The following is a 19488-nucleotide window of genomic DNA, read 5'->3' as shown; positions in this document are numbered from 1 at the left end:
ATATTCCTTTGGTAAGGTAATAATAGTAAATTTTAGTAATCATATGTTAATAAATTATTAACTTTTTTTTCCACCTCTCTTCTTCTAATACCCTCTCTACCTTAGTCTTCTAGAATAGGCAAGCAAGTTTTCAGTTCCTATACAATCATCATTTTTGTAAAAGCAAGGCACCATATAATTATACACATGCACACACAAATCTGCAACATTTGAAAAATGGCATTTGTTTTGGTTTTTACCTCATAAAATAAAACTTCCCATCAGATAAAAAGGTTGAGTGAATATACATACTCTTGTTAAAGTCTTCTAAAATGATAGAACAAAAGGCATGCTTAAATTTGAGGCTGCACTCTGACATTTCCTGTTTCTTCATAGGGAAGTGATTTTCTCTAGTTCTACTTAATAGGGTGAATTTGAAGGAGTAATTTAGAGTCAGTAACAACATTTGGATGATCCCAGGTGAAAACTATTATTTAACCAAATCATCTCCTTTTTACTTCCTTTTGCTCATGTAAGTCTAAATTATTTTTTATTTACTCTTAAAAAATAATTTTTAAAATTGCCTCTCATTTTTAAGAAAACATTCATTGCAATTGAATATTATTAGTTCAATTCCACAACAAATAACTTAAATAATTACATAAATCATTTAAATAATTACTTCAAAAGGTTAAAAACCCATACTTTGTAGACCAGGTTTTTATAAATTATAAAATTTAGATATTTTCAGTTTATTATAAGTCAAGGTGATTTTTATAAGCTAAATTATCTTGGGGAAATCCCTTAACCCTATGGCTAACATTTTTTTTTTACAGCTACAATAGATCTAAATGAAATTGATATATGGACAAATGTGATATGCTCCTCTAAAAATCTTTGATTTAACAGTGAAATTTGGATGAAGTTGAGGAGGGTATAGGATAATAGAAATGCAGCCATGTTTAGATTTTACAGATAATCAAGAGATCATCCAGTTTTATGCTTTCTACTGTAAGATGACCCTTTATCTTCCTGAATTTCCCCATATCTGCTTTATTGGCTTAGAATTGCCTGGAAATTATGTTTCTCTCCAAACCTCCTCTGTTGAATCTTTCTTTCCCACACCTGTACAATATCTTAGGTAAATTCCATTCACTTTAGGGCTTGGAATTATCTCATTTTCAGGTATTAAAGTGTCATCTAAATTAATCCTTCAAATTCTCATTCAGTTTAACCCCTTTCCCTTCTCTGATCAGGCCTGACCTTAGATTTCTGGAGCCCAACTATTTCTTCCCTTTTTTGTTAGACTCTTCTCCTCCTCCTCTTACTATGCCGCTTTTGGCTTTTTCAAGATTGGTGGAGGGAGAAAAGAGAGTTAAAGGAGCTGAAAGATCTTAATTTGCACTACCTTGGTGACAAATGCTTATATACTGCATCCTTCTGTTATTAGAGTTGCTGTTAGATTCTATGGAATTGACCCTTTATCCCCTTCCTTCACTTATGGGGACCTCCAGCATTAAACTGCTCCTTATCATGGGTAATGTTGTGAGATGGCTGATATTGGATGACACCCCCTCATCTCCACTCCAAAGATACTTCACTCTGACTCTTTCTGCTGGGATTGTCTTGATAAAAGGGCCATCTTTTCAAGATGGTACCAACACGGCTATTTTTCCGTCATTGGTTGAGCTCAAGGGGGAAAAAAAAAGAGAAATCTCAGCAAACTTGCCTGTTAGGATCTGGAAGTGAAGGCCCTTCTCTTTCAGATTCACTTGTTGGGTTGATTAAACCAGTCTATGATCTTTAGACTTTTTCAGGAAAAATAGAGAATACAGATCAAATTCCTCTAAGAATACTCTGTCCACTCTCTGTTCAGAGAGTACTAAGATGTAGGTGTGCAAGTTTTCTGTTTGGATTGAAGAAGGGGAATTGTCCTGTTGGTCTCTCCTCATGTTAGACATCTGTAAGTAGTTTTCTTGACTTCCCTTTCACTTGAGTCAGGATGGCAGTGGAGCAATTATCCCCACACCAGGATGCACTAAAAAATTGCACAGCTCTTTCTACTCTTGGGTCAACAACTCTCTTCCACAGGAACTCCTCTCTCATTGAATCCTTAAACTTCTCTTAAAATGTGAAAGATAAAGAACCCAGGTCTGACTTTTGGCCTTGGCCAGCAAGTTCTGTCTCTTCTTAATAGTCTACCACATTTGTGTTAAATGGAAGTGCAATGATTGTCACCTATTATTCTTAGCTTCTGATGTCAGCCATGACAATGGCAGGGAAAGTTCCATTTGATATTCCCCTCCTTATGCAGTGTTTCTCTCAGTCACTGGCTAATTCACCTTTTCATATCTTTGCTCAAATGTCACCTTCTCAATGAAGCCTACACAGATCTCTCAATATAATATAAACTCCCCTCAATCCTGTTCTACCACAAATTTCCCCTTATCCTCTTATATATATTTTTCCTTGGTACTTAAACAGAATTCAGTAAGTAATTAGGCATTTTTATGTTGTTTACTTACTATTTTTACTTTTTTTTCTATCTCTTTTAGTCAGAAGCCAGGATCCATGAAGACTTAGATTTGTGTTATTTTGTTTACCAAAAATAACCCAGGCTTTTTGAAAAGTGCTTAGCTCCTATTAGTTTCTCAGTAGATATTTAACTAAATATTGAAAATTACATCTCTTTTTTCCTGAAAATTTTCTTCTTTTGAAAAAGGAAAAAAGAAGAACCTCTCTGATTCTTCCCCAGTAATCTAACTCTGAGTCTAATATATATGGCTGCTAACAAATATACAATAGTATTTAAATGAACAGAATTTAAATCCCTGTCCCTGCGGTTTACTACTTAGTTGTCCTCAGTGTCAATTTACATAACTTCACACAGATACATTCTCTTCATATTAAAAAGGAAGATAATAATTCTTCATAAGTTTATTTTTGAGCCATAATTGATAGAATACATGTTAAGAACTTGACACATAATAAGCATTCCTTGTATGCTGCTGCTGCTGCTATTTTTGTTGTTGTTGCTGTTCTTACTATGTAGCCACTGTTTTCTGGGGATATTACTAGAGACACAATAGCCTCAGCACCCCTGTTAAACTCTAAATCCTGGCAGGGTGCTAGTCAAGTCAAGAAGAATTTATTAATTTTTTTTCTAATTCTCCAGTCCCCTGAATCTTAACTTGTGTAAAATAAGCAAATTGAATAGAAATCCGTAAGTTTCTAGAATGCCTTCATTCCTCATTCATTTTAATTAGATTATTATAAACTTGGTAATATCTCTAATACTTGTGGATTAGGTCCCAATTTAAGGAGAAAATATGTGCTGCGACACAGGACTCCTTTCTGAAGACAACCTCCCTAACCAAATATAAACAAAAGTCTTTTTCTAAAGAGCATGCACAACTCTTGTCTCTGAACTTCTGAACAAAATTACTGAATTCATTATTTAAATCAAACCCAGATTGCTTTTCTTGATGGCCAAGACTGTATTGGATAACCTGAAATGGAAGCATTCACTGTTGAATCTGGAGAGTAATAGGAAAAGAGACAATTCAAGCTGATTTTTCGCTTTGCAAGATCGTGACTCACTCTTCCCTTTTCTTTGTGTCTCATAGATCTGATCATAGAACAAAACTCACCATCATCTGTCTCCTAGGTTACTGCATCAGGCATCTGAAGTATCTTTCTGCAGCCAATTTTGCAATCTTCCAACTCATTTACCACACTGAACAGAGACATTCTCCCTCATAACAATTTCTTTTAAAAATAAAGTCACGATTTAGATTTAATAAACTGTTCCGAATTTAAGGGTAGAGTTAGAGGAGTTTTGTCAAATATATGTACCAATATAATCACCACCCTTATATATACACATGTATATAAATATATATATAAATATACTAATAAATAATATATAAATAATTATATATATATATATATATATATATAATTTACACCACACCAGTAGGCTCCCTCTCCATTGCTCCCTTCCCTGGTAGCCTCTTCAGATTCATCTCACAATAGATTACATTTTCCTGTTTCTGAAAATTCATATAGCTGAAATTAATGGTATGTGTATTCTTTTATGCCTGATTGTTTTGACTCAACATAATGAATTTTAGATACAATCATCTTGCATAAATCATGAGTTCCTTTTTAATGTTAAGAGCTATTAATTCAACATTATAATATGTTTACTCTGTCTCCTGTTGATTCTTCCAGTTTGGAACTATTCGAACAAAGCTGAATGAACATTATTGTATAAGTGTTTCTGTGACCATGTTTTCATTTTTCTTGGTGGAATTGCTGGGTGATAGAATAGGTGTATTTTAACATTTCAAGAAACTACTTAACTTTCAAATAGCAAACTACCCAACTATCAAAACAATTTTCCAGTGACAGTTCAAGGTGTTCCAAATGCCTATCTGCTTTAGCTATTGCCTGTATTTTTATTAGTTATCCATTTCTGCATAATTAGTTATCCAAAATCTTACAGTTTAAAGGAAGTAACGTTTCTTATCTCAGAGTTTCTGAAGGTTGGGAATCCGGGGGTGACTTAGCTGCATGATTCTGGTTTGGGAACTCTCATGAAGTAGCAGTCAACTTGTTGACCAGGGTTGTAGTCATCTGAAGGTGCTATCTAATATGCTTCCAGGCTCACACATTGTGGCTATTGACAGAAAGCTTCAGTTTTCTCCTTAAGGGAGGGTGTGAGGGAGGGAGGGGCAAAAAGAAAGAGAGTGCTCAAGATGTAAGTCACAGTCCTCTATAACGGAATCTCAAAAGCTACACACCAGACTTCTGCTGTATGCTAAAGCTAGCACATTAACACAGACCAATCCTGATGCAATGTGAGAGGGGACTAGATAAAGGTGTGAGTTCCAGAAGGTGGGGATCACTGGGGCTCTATTGGAGGCTGGCTTCTAGAGTCTTCTGAGCCACTTTAGTGGATATGGAGTTGCATCTATTCAAGATTGTGTTGATGTTGCTGTTTTTTTGTTTGTTTATAACATTGACTTGTAGAAGTGCTTTATGTAATTTACATACAAACTCTTTTTCATATATATGCAGTGTAAGTATTTTTCCCAGTGTTTGAGTTGCTTTTTTTTTGATGAGCAAAATGATTAATTATAAAGCCTAATTTGTCATTTTTTTCTATAGTGATTAATGTTATCTCTGTCCTTTAAGAAATTTGTGCCTCCTCCAAACTTACAAACATATTCTCATTTTTTTTTCCAGAAGCTTCATAGTTACAACTTCTTCATTTAGCTCTAAGACCTATCTCAAATTATCATTATGTTTGTTTAATATATGTTAGGGGTTGAGATTCATTTCCCCTCATACATTTGTCCAATTGTTTGAGATCCATTTTTGAAAAGATTTTCCCTTCTCTTTGAAATTCCTTGGCACCTTTGTCAAAGTGTTTGAACTTCTATGTGTAGGTCTATTTCTGGACTTGGTAGTCTGTTCCTTTGGTATGTTTGTCTGTCCTTATGTAAACACTATATGGCCATGATCATCATAGCTTTATAGCAAACCTTGAAACCAGGTAATGCAAGTCATTAATATATTTTCTTCTTTTGCAAGATTACTTTGTCTATTTTAGATACTTTGGATTTCCTCATGTATTTTAGATTTGGTTTGCCAATCTCTAAAAAAAAAAAATTTAATGGCTGTGTTTTTATTTAGATTGTGTGGTACACATAGATTCAAAAACATTGACATCATAACAATTTTGACTCTTCCAATCCATGAACATGATTAAATTCTCTATTTACAGAAGAGTCCTTGAATACCTTTCAGTAACATGTAAATGTAGAGTTCTGCCCATTTTCCTTAAATTTATTCTTAGGAATTTTGTGTGCTTTATTTTAAATGATGGTTTTAAAATTTTATTTTACAACTTTTTATCACTATTTTATAAAAAATGCAATTTATTTTGCATTTTAACTTTGTATATGGTGCTTGTGAAATTAATTTAACAGTTTTAGTGTTTTAGTAGCTCCTTTATGATTTTCTGTATATAACATTGTCATCTGCAAATAAAGACAGTTTCACTTCAGAGTGATTTCTTAAAACACATATGATTATGTTGCTATCATATTAAAACTTTGCAATGACTTCCCTTTACCCATAAGACAAGATCCAGTCTTCTGAAATAGACTCGTAGGTTGTAATCATATATTTGTTGTTCAAATTGGACCAATTTCATAGTGAGAGAATAGTTATGCCAGGACCACAGGTGTGAACTGGAAATGTCCCAGGCAAACTGGCCATATGATAACTCAGCTTGGTCCTCGATGACCTGCTCCCTGCCAACCTCTCCTGTGTCAGCTCTGGACCCTCCATCAGCCCCACTGAATTTCACTAGATCCCTTCTAAACACCACGCTCATTTTCTTACTTCCTTTACATGAACTCTTTTCAGAGCTTCTTAACATTCTTCCTTATTTTTCAACCTTTTAGTCTTCAGTACAGAAAAACATCTCAGGTTTTGAGAGATATTTTGTCATTAATCTTTGCTACTTCATGGTTTAAAAAAGATAGCATAAGGTGAGTGATTTTAACAAGGCATGAAAAAATATTCAATAATAAAAATAACTCTGCCTAGCTGAGTAAAAAAAAAAAAAACCTTCCACTCACACCACATCAACCCAAATCCTTTATATAGTAAAAATAAACAACAAATAAAATAAGCACAGTGCCATAAAACCAAGGGTATGGGAGCACTCAAATACTCTTCCAACCATTATAGTTGAATGTGATTTTATGGGTGCCCTTGATGCCAACAGGCCATTCAACAGAGTTTCCAAGACAGGAATTCCATTTTTTTTTTTTTTTTTTTTTTTGCAGATCTGCTGTTATTTGCAAAATTGTAGCTCAATTTCTTAATAAACTAACATCAAAGTAAACTCTGTAGGAAGTCATATGGGGATGAATTTTATTCTCCCTGACTTCAGACTAAGCAATACCCCAGACAGATTCACTACATATGTTTAAGAATCAGTAAAATATATTAAGAAAAAATCAATGGACATAAATCAGGGGATTGGATATAAGGGCTATACACTCTGACTTAGGTGATCAGAAATGTGCTCTCCTAAATTTCGTTTACTTTGTGAATCATTTTGTTTATTTCCTAGACAGGTGCTGAAGCTAGCACACTGAACATGACCATCACAGTTCTTTCTCTCCTGAGATTTTGCATTCTAGAATAATGATATACTTTTTAAAAATGTAAACCTACTTTTATAAATGTACTTAAAGACAAGATCTACCTCTATGTTGATGTGCTAAACTTATTGCCTCTGATTAAGGGAATTGTGTAACTAGATACACATTGTATACTCAATCATTTTTAAACCATAAATGCACATGATTCTGTCCATTTTTCCCTTAAAATAGGCAAGCATGGGAAATCATTTGTTTCTTGTTGAGCTTTAAAGTGCTGTAACAAGTGCAGAGTGAAAATAAATACAAGATGGACGAATTCCAACTTCCTTCCTTTCCTCCCTTTCTCCTCCTTCCCTCCATCCTTCCTTATTGCCTTCCTTCCTTCCTTCCATCTTTTCTTCCTTCCCTCAATAAATGTTTATTAAATTCCTCCTACATGCTTCCACTATACTAAGGAATGTGGATAAAACAGTGAGAAAGGCAGACATCTTCTTTAACCTCGTTAAAAGCTTGGGGGAAGGCAGACAGTAAACAAATAAACAGACAAATTTCAGATTGTTGTAATGTTGAAGAAAAAAGAATAAAAAGTGTGATGTGATGAAGAAAATCAATAAAAATCTACTCTAGATAGGAGGGTCAGGAAAGGCCACTCCGAGTCATGGCTACTATGTGGAGACTATGAGGAGATGAAAAGGATCCAGCCACAGGAAGAGGGAAGGTCAAAGGGGAGCTCATTCTCACTGTAGTGTCATACCATGTTTCCAATTAATTTCCTTAATGGCTAAAGATGTTGCGCCTCTTCATATGTACTTGTTTGGCATCTCAATAACTTAGATGAATCTCAAAGGCATCACGCTTAGTGAACTGTGTGATTCCATTTATGTGATATTCTTGAAAAGACAAAGCTACAGTGATGGATGACAGATTAGCCAACACCAGGAGTTAGGGAAGGGAGGAGGATGTGACTGAAAAATGGTAGAATGAGGGTGGATCTGAGGAGAAAGAACTGATCAGTATCCTGATGGGGGTCATAGTTATAAAAACTACGTATGTGGCAAAACCCATAGAACTGTACACCAAAAAATGTCAAATTTTGTTGCACATCAATTTAAAAATAAAACAAAAATAAAGCAATTTATTATTCCGTAAACCAACACATTGAATTTATTCAAAATATCTTCTGACATGATATTTTGTGAAATTTCCCTACATTGCAGTATGAGGTAATAAAGCCTAAAAATTTTAAGATCTGCTGGGAAGAAAGAAGTTTTTATTAGTGAAATATACCCTGGTTTATTGTTAATTTTATACACAGCTTTTAGATGGAATGCTACCTACTGTACCACACATAATAGAATGACTAAATAAAATTACTGGGAAGTGTTGAAACAATATGGTGCAACTAGAGCTCTCATTTATTGCTAGTGGGGATGAAAAATAGTATAGCCCTCTGGAAAATAATTTGGTAGTTTCTTATAGCTAAACATATGGCTACCATACGACTCAGCAATCCACTCCTAGATATTTATATGGGATAATTAAAAACTTTTGTTCCTGAATGATAACTTTAAAAAGAGTGATTATCTAGATAATTTTTCAAGAATGTTTACATAAAAATGATCACAGGAAGAAGTTTCCCAGACAAAATGAATGCTTATTTATTTTGACTAGAGAGTACACCCTTGTTTGAATTAATCATGAATTTTTCAATGGTGATATGATCTGCTTTGATAGCACTGGTGATTATCTACTAAAGGATATTGGAAAGACTAGAAAGAATAATGATATATGAAAGATGCTAGAGACAAGAATGGGTTTCATGGGAAACTACTTTTGTAAATTTTTATATTAAGTTTGTAGACTCTTGACAAAAGGTAAAAATATGCTACCAAGAAAAGACGGTAAGTAACTTACTCTCTTAAGCCATTGTCTCTATAATATAAATTAATTCTGATGTAAGAATTCTAGCCTTATTGAATGATAAGATATTGCATGCAGTAGATCCCCGCCTTCCTTTTCATAAACTTGCTCTTATTTATCTTTAAACTATACTAACTCTGGGACAGTTAGTATTGGACCCCGGACCATGAGAAAACACATAGAGGTTCCCGTATCCATCTGTAGCCTCCCTACAAATATGTGAATAATTTTGTTTCTGTGTTTGACCATTTTTCTCCTGAGAGAGGGACCAGAAATTTATTCAGTTTCTCAAAAGGTTTTGTGTTTTAGAGAAAAATATCCTTTTACCCACAGAAATCAAGACTTGTAAAAGAACACGGAGACACATTGATAGAAATAACCTTAATATCAAGTTGGAGGTGCTGACAGACAGAGAGATTAGTCATGTTCTATCATGTGACAATGTTTTCATTACTGTCTTGCCTTGTTTTTGAAGTGGTTGCATTTTCTGGCTGTTTGTGTTTGTGTCTTTCCTTCTCAAACAGATGAAATGTGTTTTGATATCAGCATTGTACTTTGCACTGCTTCCCATCAGTAACTGTGCATAAAATAGAACCTCAAAGTATGAGCTGCTTAGCTGAAAGATCAAGAAATCTGAATCTATAAGGCATGGTTTGGCAAATTCAGCCACATATGAGTGACTTCTGGTCATTTATTTAATTTTTCTCATAAAACCAATGACATTTTAATATAATTATTTTATTAATATATTTCATAAAATTATTTAATAAAAAATCAGAAAATCAGTGTCACTTACCTTAACAGAAGATAACTATGAAGTCAATGTAATGTAACCAAAATGACATTATCAAATTTTAATTATATATTATTGCCTATTGTAAGTAATGAGTTTGCTGCTGTTCTCTTAAAAAAAAAAGTAGATTAACAAATCTGAGAGAGTGGTTAAAGACAAATTAGAAATAAACTGAGGCTTTGTCCTTAATATAATTAGATGTGCTGAAAGAAGATTCAAAAGGAAAATGTCCTGATTACATGTTTCAATATCATTTATTTCTATGCCTATGTGCCACTTAAAATTATCTTGCATATCAGGGACAGGCTCTCAAGCTCTGGAAAATACTGATATGTGTCATCTTAGTAGGGCATAAATACTGAGGACAATGCTATTTTTAATTTCCAGTATACCTTGAAGTACTATAGTAAATAGTATCTGAATAAACTGGAAGCAGTTATCAAAGAGACTATTTACTCTAGAAAAAGAAAGCCCTGTTGGCTCTGTCCCAAGTCTCTCCCAGTGGCTTTTAATTCTGGCTACACCTTAGAATCACTTAAATACCAATGTCTTGGTCCCACCTTAGAGCAATTAAATCAATATCTCAAGAGATAAGCCTTCTTCAGTGGCATTTTCTTAACACACTCCAGATAACTTTAATATGCATCAAAGATTAAGAACTACTGGTCTGTATCCTGTTGTGAACATTCCATGTGAACTGGGCATTGCACAACCTTAATGCTTGAGAGTCATCATATAAATGAAGAAATACAATGTACGTCTTCTGTGGTATATTTCTTGACAATAAAAAATTATATCCTTCTTTCACATTAGTGTTTATGGTTTGCAGTTATTCTGTGTTTAGGATTTCCACAGTTAGAACATAGCAAGAAATGTAGACCCCATATGAGTGAAGGAGATGAGCACCAAAAGTTTCAGTGGTTTAGGCTTTCATTCTGTTGTCATTATAGCCAATCACAATAAAATATAGGGTCTAAGTTCTGCCCTCACAGGCATATTTTACTGAATAATGGCCCCACTTCAGGTTACTGCCTTATAAAAATTCCACATTAAAATGTACTATGCAAGATGAATTACCCCGGTTTTCCCAGTATCATCCCATTTTAAAACTGTATATTAAGTGGAACAAAATTTCCCTAGCTTCTATTGTGTAGCAAAGTGTACACAAACAAGAAACTGATGACCATTACTCTTACTGTTTTCTAAATAATCACATTAAAGTGCTTTATAAATAGAAAGATAAATTGGGAATATATTAGTTTAGTAATCATTATTTAGAACATAGGAATTCCTAATCCATTGATATTTTTTCTTAACAAAATTTAGCATCAATATTTTTATTTATGTCCTATCCAATAGCCCTAGAAAATCAAAATGACTATATTTGTTTTTTTATGTTAACTTTGGTCTTGTTTCATTTTAATCTAAAAAAAATCTTTGATGTAAGCTAATTAGGTTTTCATATCTAGGAAATCAATAGCATTTAACAAAGAACAATAGCAATAATGTGATGGTTTATAAGTGACTATTTTAATATTAACTGTAATACCTTTTGAAGTATAATGTACAAAAAATGCATATCACATACATATAGCTCAATGAACTATCATCAACTGAAATGAGTATACATGTAACCACCAACCAAGTGTGGAAATAAATATTGCCAATACCCCAAAAAATCTTACCCCCTTCTGATTTCTACCATCTCTCTCTTATCTCAAAGTAACCTCTGTCCTGACCTTAAGCACTAAAATTGAATTTTGCCTGTGGTTAATTTTTTTATAAACAGAAACATACCACGTTTGTGTATATATGACATCTTTTGCTTAAAATTCTATTTTTCAGATTCATTTAGCAGTTCATTAATTTGTGTTGTTTTATAATATTTCATTATGTGAATACACCAACTTTTATTTATCCACTCTATTGTTGATTTGGTTTATATATATTTCTGGCTATTACCAATAAAAAAAAACTTTGAATATTCTTGTACATGTCTTACAGGAGACATGCATATGCATTTCTTTTTTGGAATAAATTTGGAATGGACTTTCTGGGTTATAGAATAGATGTGTGTTCATCATTAGAAAGTAATAACCAGAAGTTTTCCCTCCAGCAGAGTTTAGTATGAGAGTCCCAGCTGCTCCACATCCTTCCCTTTTATTTAAGAAGGGTCAAAGAAAACAAACAAGCAACAGCAACAACAACAAGAAACAGAAAAAGCAGGAGAGGGCTAATCCAGAGAAAATGGATTTTAATGATAAACTTAGAACAAAACCTGACATTGTTGGTTTTTCCTGGTTACCACCTCTCCCCATGAGTATTGTGGTTGTCTTCCCACATTTTCCCTTCTCATCCTCCTAAATTCTCCAATTTTTGTTTGGTATCTGTGAAACCCATTCTATTATTCAGTTATATAATTAGACATAAACTAATCAACATATTACCATCCCCTAACCAGAAATATTTGTTCCATACGAGTGACCCATTCAGGCTAGTGATACACAACATGATGCCTGCTGGGAGTCTTTAGAAAAGGAGATATCTCACTCTTTCTGAAAGAGCTTCTGGAAGAGTTTATCTCGCTGTTTCTATGGATGTGAACAATGAAGCATTGAGGAGTTATTCCCAGCATCATGTGACCACAAATTCAAGCCAGCTTTGGGTTGAAGCTGGCACCATGGGGGACAGAAAGGAGAGAGAGAAAGAGTCCGAGTTTTAAAATACATAGTTGAGAAACTGAATCAAAGCAACCTGAAATTCATTCTACCTCAGGTTTACAATTATATATGTTAGTTCATCCCAATTTAATTTGAATTTTCTGACACATGCAGTCAGATTCATCTTAACTAATAAACTTCCACAGACATGTCTCTGATATGGGTTTTTTGGTGGCCATTAATAAAATAATCTGTTTGCATTTAACATATTGGAATGTATATGTATATTGACTCAGCCAAATAAGCACACTTACTGACATCTGTTAGCCTAATATCAAAAAATAAAACTAGGTTTGAGGTATGGAAGCTTATTACAAGTAGGAAAATTTGCTACCAACATGCTTTACTTCTCTGCCTTCACTCCACCCTCTTTGCATGTACACACATGGATTTGCACACATGCCTAGGGCACTTTTCCCAACAGTTTCTGCACACATCACTTACCTGTATATCCCGGGAGATATAGAATCCCACTGGCCATTGAAGGGCCCTGCATGCACCAGCAACTGGTGCTCTAGCTCTCTGTTCACTGAATGCCACCAGTGTCTCTCAAGAGCTCCCAGTCCTGGATGATCTGGAGTAGATCCCTCACCTCCCGTGATCATATTCTGGGTTTTTTATGCCCCCTGAGTATTACTACTCACCTACCCAACCTGTTCCTACACATGCTACCAAAGTCTACCCTTTTGCAGTGGCTGGAGGACACCCTCTGAAATGAACTAGCTTATATGTGTGCCTTGCCCCTGCAGTGTACATTGCTTTGCAAATCAACAAAGAGTTTAAATGTGGCAGCTTATCACATCCATTAAGTTCAATTGTAAGCTTTGCTTTTATTCCTCAGTGTAAAAAGATCAAATCATTGGTGGCCATAATGGTGAATTTATGAGATCCAAAGGGTATTAATTGTGTACTACTGCTTAATTCGTCCATGCAAAAATGCTTTTACAAAGATATGCCACACACACCCCCCCCCCCACACACACACATTTTCATTGGGCTGAGGCATAAAATATCTTATTGTTCCAAGGGCAAATGAGCTACAGCCATTATTTATTGTGGATGCTCTCATTGTTTGGTGAATCTAGAACATTCTTTGGTCCCAATTCCTTTTTCAAATCCATGCAGCATAATATTTAAATGTGTTCACTATGATAAACCAAAGTAACTATTGGTAAATATCACTGTTTCTTCTGTTTGTAAATGGGGATAATTATAGGCACATCAGTGTTTTAAGGAATAAATGGGAGAATGCTTTTGAAGCCCTAAACATTATTCCAAAACACATGAATATTTAATAAATGGTAGCTAGCATTGATATTGTTATTTCTCTGAGGGAAGCTGGTTGGTCAAAAATTGATTCTCTCCACAAATCTCCATCATGCATGCCCTCATGGAGCTTATAGTTTACTAATGGAGATAGATTCTAAACAAATCAATTAATACACACTGTGATCAAAGCTATGAAGCTATCAAGGGGATGGTTAGCTATAACAAAGGTGGAGTGAGGGACAAATATAGATAGGCAGTCAGAGAAATCCTCTATGAAAAGGTGATGTTTGTGTCGAAAGTGGATAAGAAGGATTAAGCCAGATCAAGAACTGGGTTGGCATTGGGGTGGGGGTGGGGGGGCAAGGTGCGTGTGTAAAGCCTGGAGTTTAGCCTGCATTCTGGAACTCAAAAAACTCGCAGGTGAAATGAGGATGTAAGGAACAATACATTCTTGTGTTATTGTGTTAATGATGCTTTTAGAGTGTGGTGTTCCCACCGGATTGTCTCCTCTGACTAGAAGTTGGGGTAACGGGCTCTCTCTGAGTGTGGTAGGACAGGTATAGAGATTTATGATGTATAAGCAATGAAGATCCAGAATAGATGAAATATCAACAGAAAAGAAAAATTCAATGCACAGGGATTTTTAATAGAAAATATTCAAAGGTTTCATTTTGCTGGCATGTATGTCTTAGGAGATTTATTTTAACATATTACAAATTCTGCATTCAACTCGTATCTATAAAATAAAAGTAAATCAAAACTAAGACCTACACTATATTTGTGAAAGCAATGTTATGAAAGAGCAGAATACTACTTTAATCCTTTAAAAATATTTCTAGCATAAAAATAAATGTTTGTGTTTATTTTTATATTCAAATACTCACCTACCCATGTTTGAAAAAGAAAAATATGTATTCTGTCTTTGTGATGTTAATCACCAATGGATTTGCAAACATCTGAATAATCAATGACTAGATTATTACTCCATTAACCTTGGAGATTCATCGAATCTATGGGAATCTGAAACATCTGGATTTAAAGTTAATATTCTGTGAACAAATGCTTAATTTTCACAAAAGCAAATATCCTTAATATGTGCCAAAATCCAAATACTTAGAATCATCTATATCAATTGTGAACGTTTCATCAAAGTAAATTCAGTATGTTTTGTTTTTTAAGCCACTTTTTCTAAGTAAAATCGATTTTTGTTTGTTTCTGATTACAAAAATTAAATACTTTCATTGCGAAAAATTCAAATCATGTGTAAAACTGTAAAGATGCCAATAAAAATGAATAATCAAATTTGCAACATGGGGATACAGATTCAGAATATCTAGGGCAGGAACCTGGAAATCTATATTTTTAAAGCCTACCCTAATACACACACACACACAAGACATACACACAGACACCCTGACACACTCATACAGCCAGTGATTTAAACAATCTATGACAGAAATTCTCAAATTTTAATATGCATATCGATCACTTGAGGATCTTGTTAAAATGAAGGTGCTGATTCAGGGGGTCAGCTGCCTCCTAAGGGTCTGCATTTCTAACAAGCTCCCAGGTGATGCTGACACTTTGGTCCCAGGCTCAAAGTCAGATGACTTTCTAACAATTTTTAAAAGCTCACAGGGATGAAAGCACCACAACATTTTCTGGCACAATCCTTCAGAAATCATTACTCAGATCCACAGAAATGTTATGGCTAGTTAATTTAAGAATAATTTCAATTTCAATTCTTTCTCTGTAGGAGATTATTATTATTTTTCAACCAAAGGACACAAGAAGGAGTAATAACTTCTAAAGGTTTTCACATTCAGATAAGTACCCTTAGCCAGTTCAAGTTGATGTTTACTCTCAGCCCACTCAACTGTGAAGTCAATTTTCTTGAATCATTAGGAATCAGTCTTTGCCCAGGCATTATCGTGGAGTTCACATTTTCACAAATGTCTCAGTGATGGTCAGATTTCACAGTCTCTATATGATCTACCTTGAATATGGAGGTGCTTGCCTCCAAAGATTTCCAGAGAGAAATAAACAGCCAACATTGAATGAGAGAGGTTCTTTTATTTTTTTTAAAAGACAAATCTGGAAACCATCCCAGATTATGCATCAGCCCCTTTAATTTAGGCCTCAGCTGGGAAAGCTCTAGAGAAGAACAACTTCATTTATTTATAATCTAGGGGTTCGTTATTTTTCTTCCTGGAAAACATCTGCTTTTAGTTCTTCTCAGCATTTATTGGATAAAAGCCTGGAAGTAGCATCTGTAGATTCAGGTTTTAGTTACATCGTTGGTAGTTGTTATAAATCCAGCAGTAGTCCCTTCATAAAAATAATTATAATGCACCTAGTTTTCAAGGCTATGTGTCACACACTGTGCTAAGCACTTAATAAGCATTATCTTAACCTTACACAAAAATATGGTAACGGTACTAGTATTATCTATATTTTTAAACTGAGGACTTGGAAACTTATCAATGTTAAATAACTAGTTCAGGGTTTAGGACCTTGACAACAGCAAGTGACAGAGGCGAGAAACAAGTCTGGAAAGAAGACCTAGTACTTTCTAGCCCCCAAGTTTATGCTCTTTATTTCTCTCTTCTGTTTTACATTTCTCTGGCTAAGTAGACATCCTGAAATGTGAAAAATTCTGTCATAGTCTCTTTTATATGAAATAGTTAATTTGACAATTTCTGCCATTGTTTTGGCATATAGTAGGTGCTGATTCTGAGGCATTTATTGGTACAATTTGGAAAGTAGTGTTCTTGCTAAGCAATTATCCCTTATCTCTTCATTTAAGCTATTTTCTCTTCCATGGAACTTCATTTAGTCTGCAAGATAACAGTAATAGCAGAAATACAGCACCAAAATACTTGGATCATTTACTTGTTTGCATGAGGAGGTACCAAAACCACACAAACCAAGCAAATGCATCTCCCCTTCTCTTAAAGACAGAGTGGGGGTGGGAGGAGGTTGCATATTTTTGAAAAAGCATTTTTGCACAGACAAATTAAGCAGTAGTAAAATTCCATGGCTGTGATATCCAATGGGCCACCTATATTCTTTTCTCAATATGTTATTGGAAGGATTTGGAAATGTCTTTGTCAGAGTTTTTGCTTTTGATTTTTTTTTCTTAAATTGAGCAAGAATTGGGTCATAGGATTAGAGTTCTGTTAGGTACAGTTCGACAGTGTTCTGGAGAAAGTATGAATTAAGGCCCAGGGGAATCTTCTTAGTCGAAAACTGGTTTTTGTACCTGCAATGACTATCTCCTTAAGAGTTGTTTGAAGCTTTGCCCATACCCTCTTTGGAAACCCTTTGGAATTCAGGGCTTATCAAGAGTTCATAAGCTAATTGAAGTGCAAGATGTAAGACACTGGCTATGTTAAGTTTTATGCTAGGAAAGCTCGATACATAGCTCATATTTCATGGTATTTCCTATTTGTGAAGCTTTAAAGGAGTAATAAAAGAGGAGTTTACTGTGTTGCTTAGTAAGCTGAACCATGCCAGTGATTATTCTTAACACTTCATCTCCTCATTTTCAAAGCAGATTGATTAATCACCTTTCTTCTACTGTACTCTGTATGTATGTGTGTGCATGTGTGTGTGTGTGTGTGTGTGTATATATATATAAATATATGTATATACACACACACTTACCATACGCTATGAATACACACACATATATATATGCACATTCATGCATGTGTATATATATATATTTAAGATATATATAGCATAGTTATATAATATATATACATATATATTCATGCTGCATTATATATACACACAAATGTATACACAGAAGCACATGCATACATACACTTGCATATACATATGTAGAAGAAATGTGATTAATCTGGTTTTAGAATATTTATATTCAGGATAATGTGGCAGAGATTTGATAGCTAACATTATGCATTCTATACCATACCTTTAGGAAAATAAATTGAAAATGGGGTGAGGTGGATAACTTTATATTTTAAGTCTGAATTTATTTTGTCATTTGCTAGAAGCCACAGAAGTGATCAATATCTACTGAGTGCTGATGAAATAAAAATGGCAGCTATTATAAGGGTGTGCATGGCCCGTAGATCTAGAAAATATAATCATTTTATGGTGGAAAGGGAATCAGGAAAGGGAAGGTGCACAATATAGGACTTCCAATCACCTTCCAAAGTCAGCCTTAATTTCCAGCCCAATTGTTGCGGGGTTTCCTGACAGGTTTGGGAGTATAAAACTGAATCACAGGATGCTATGTAGCTTTATGATCTGTCAATATCAGTCATTTCATTATTATGATTTTAGTAAGCTTACCATTTGTATGGGTTTCCCACCTTAGAAACCTTTGCTGTAATAAAGGGTGGTTTAAAGTCTGCGACTACATTTTTCTTCATAATACAAGGTTCTTAACAACCAAAGATCAATGAACCGCCCTTGCTTTCAGTTCAAGTGAGGAAAGAAAATTACACACACACACACCCTGGGGTAAGAAAAGGAAGCAAGACTGAGCACTTCTTAGTAGTTCAATTGTGGGGGGAGAGGCATGTCTGGCAGTTTGTGGGAGTGAATCTAATTAACAGTTTCTTACTTTCATTAATAGGATGGAGCAAGTTAACTTCTCAAAGGGGGAAGAAGTAGACATTATGCCTGAATTCTTAGACCGTGTTCTGATCATTTGAGCATCACTTTCACAAAAATAATTTTTTCGTAGGTCCTTTATGACACTAGGAAAGTGGGCCAGAAGGAAATCAAATATGGAAAAGACAGAAATAGCTTGGAAAACATGGTATATTCACAGATGGAAGGGCAGAGCATGTTGGAAAACTGGAGAGTACATTTGAATAAGTTTTCATCTCTCTCTGTGCAATTTAATTAGATATAATTACCCTCTGGTGAAAATTTTCAGTATTGAATACTTTATGTAGTCCTGCTTCATTCGCCCTTCTCCACCAGTGGTCTGTGGGTAAAATTTAACTTGGTGAATCTGCGTGCTCTTGACCAATGTTTTCATTTTCTTAGGCTCAGTAGCCAAAAATCCGATGATGACTATGAAGATTATGCTTCTAACAAAACATGGGTCTTGACTCCAAAAGTTCCTGAGGGTGATGTCACTGTCATCTTAAACAACCTGCTAGAAGGATATGACAATAAACTGCGACCTGATATAGGAGGTATATTAAAAGGTTTTGTAGCGTGATGTATATATGAATACATAAATATATATACCACAATGTAAGCAATATCAGCATATTTTCAAGAAAGCCAGAAATATCCTAATGATTGTTTTATTGTATGTTGTGAAAATAAATGAACAACAAGTATATAAATGGTATTTAGGCCTGGAGAGAAAGAAGCATTTGTAAGCACAAAATAAATAAGTAATATGATTTTTAAATGAAGTTTGAGAGCTAGAAATTCATATTTTCATCAGTACACACTACAGAGGCTGTATAGGAAACATGGCAACCTCTTTATGAAGGCTGTTACCAAAAGAAACAAGAAAAAAAATGGGGAAGAAAGGATGTATCAATTAACTTTTGCTGTGTGACAACCAACCACAAAACCTCCATAGCATTAAACAGTAAGCAGGTATTTTGCATGACACTTAGGGTAG

The 19488-nt window shown here is 34.5% G+C and overlaps 1 protein-coding gene across 2 annotated transcripts in view; it reads left to right on the top strand.

The window, feature by feature from the left end:
* Window positions 1-19488, top strand: part of GABRG2 (gamma-aminobutyric acid type A receptor subunit gamma2) — a 116775-nt gene that overhangs the window by 8047 nt on the left and 89240 nt on the right. For both annotated transcript variants that reach the window (XM_037799433.1, XM_037799435.1), the window contains exon 2: window positions 18894-19045. In XM_037799433.1, the coding sequence (XP_037655361.1) occupies window positions 18894-19045 (152 nt within the window). The remainder of the gene's footprint in view (window positions 1-18893; window positions 19046-19488) is intronic.

Source organism: Choloepus didactylus, chromosome 11 (genome assembly GCF_015220235.1).
Source record: "Choloepus didactylus isolate mChoDid1 chromosome 11, mChoDid1.pri, whole genome shotgun sequence".
NCBI lineage: Eukaryota > Metazoa > Chordata > Mammalia > Pilosa > Megalonychidae > Choloepus > Choloepus didactylus.
Note: the sequence above shows the minus strand (reverse complement) of the source record. Positions and strands in the feature narration are given on the sequence as shown.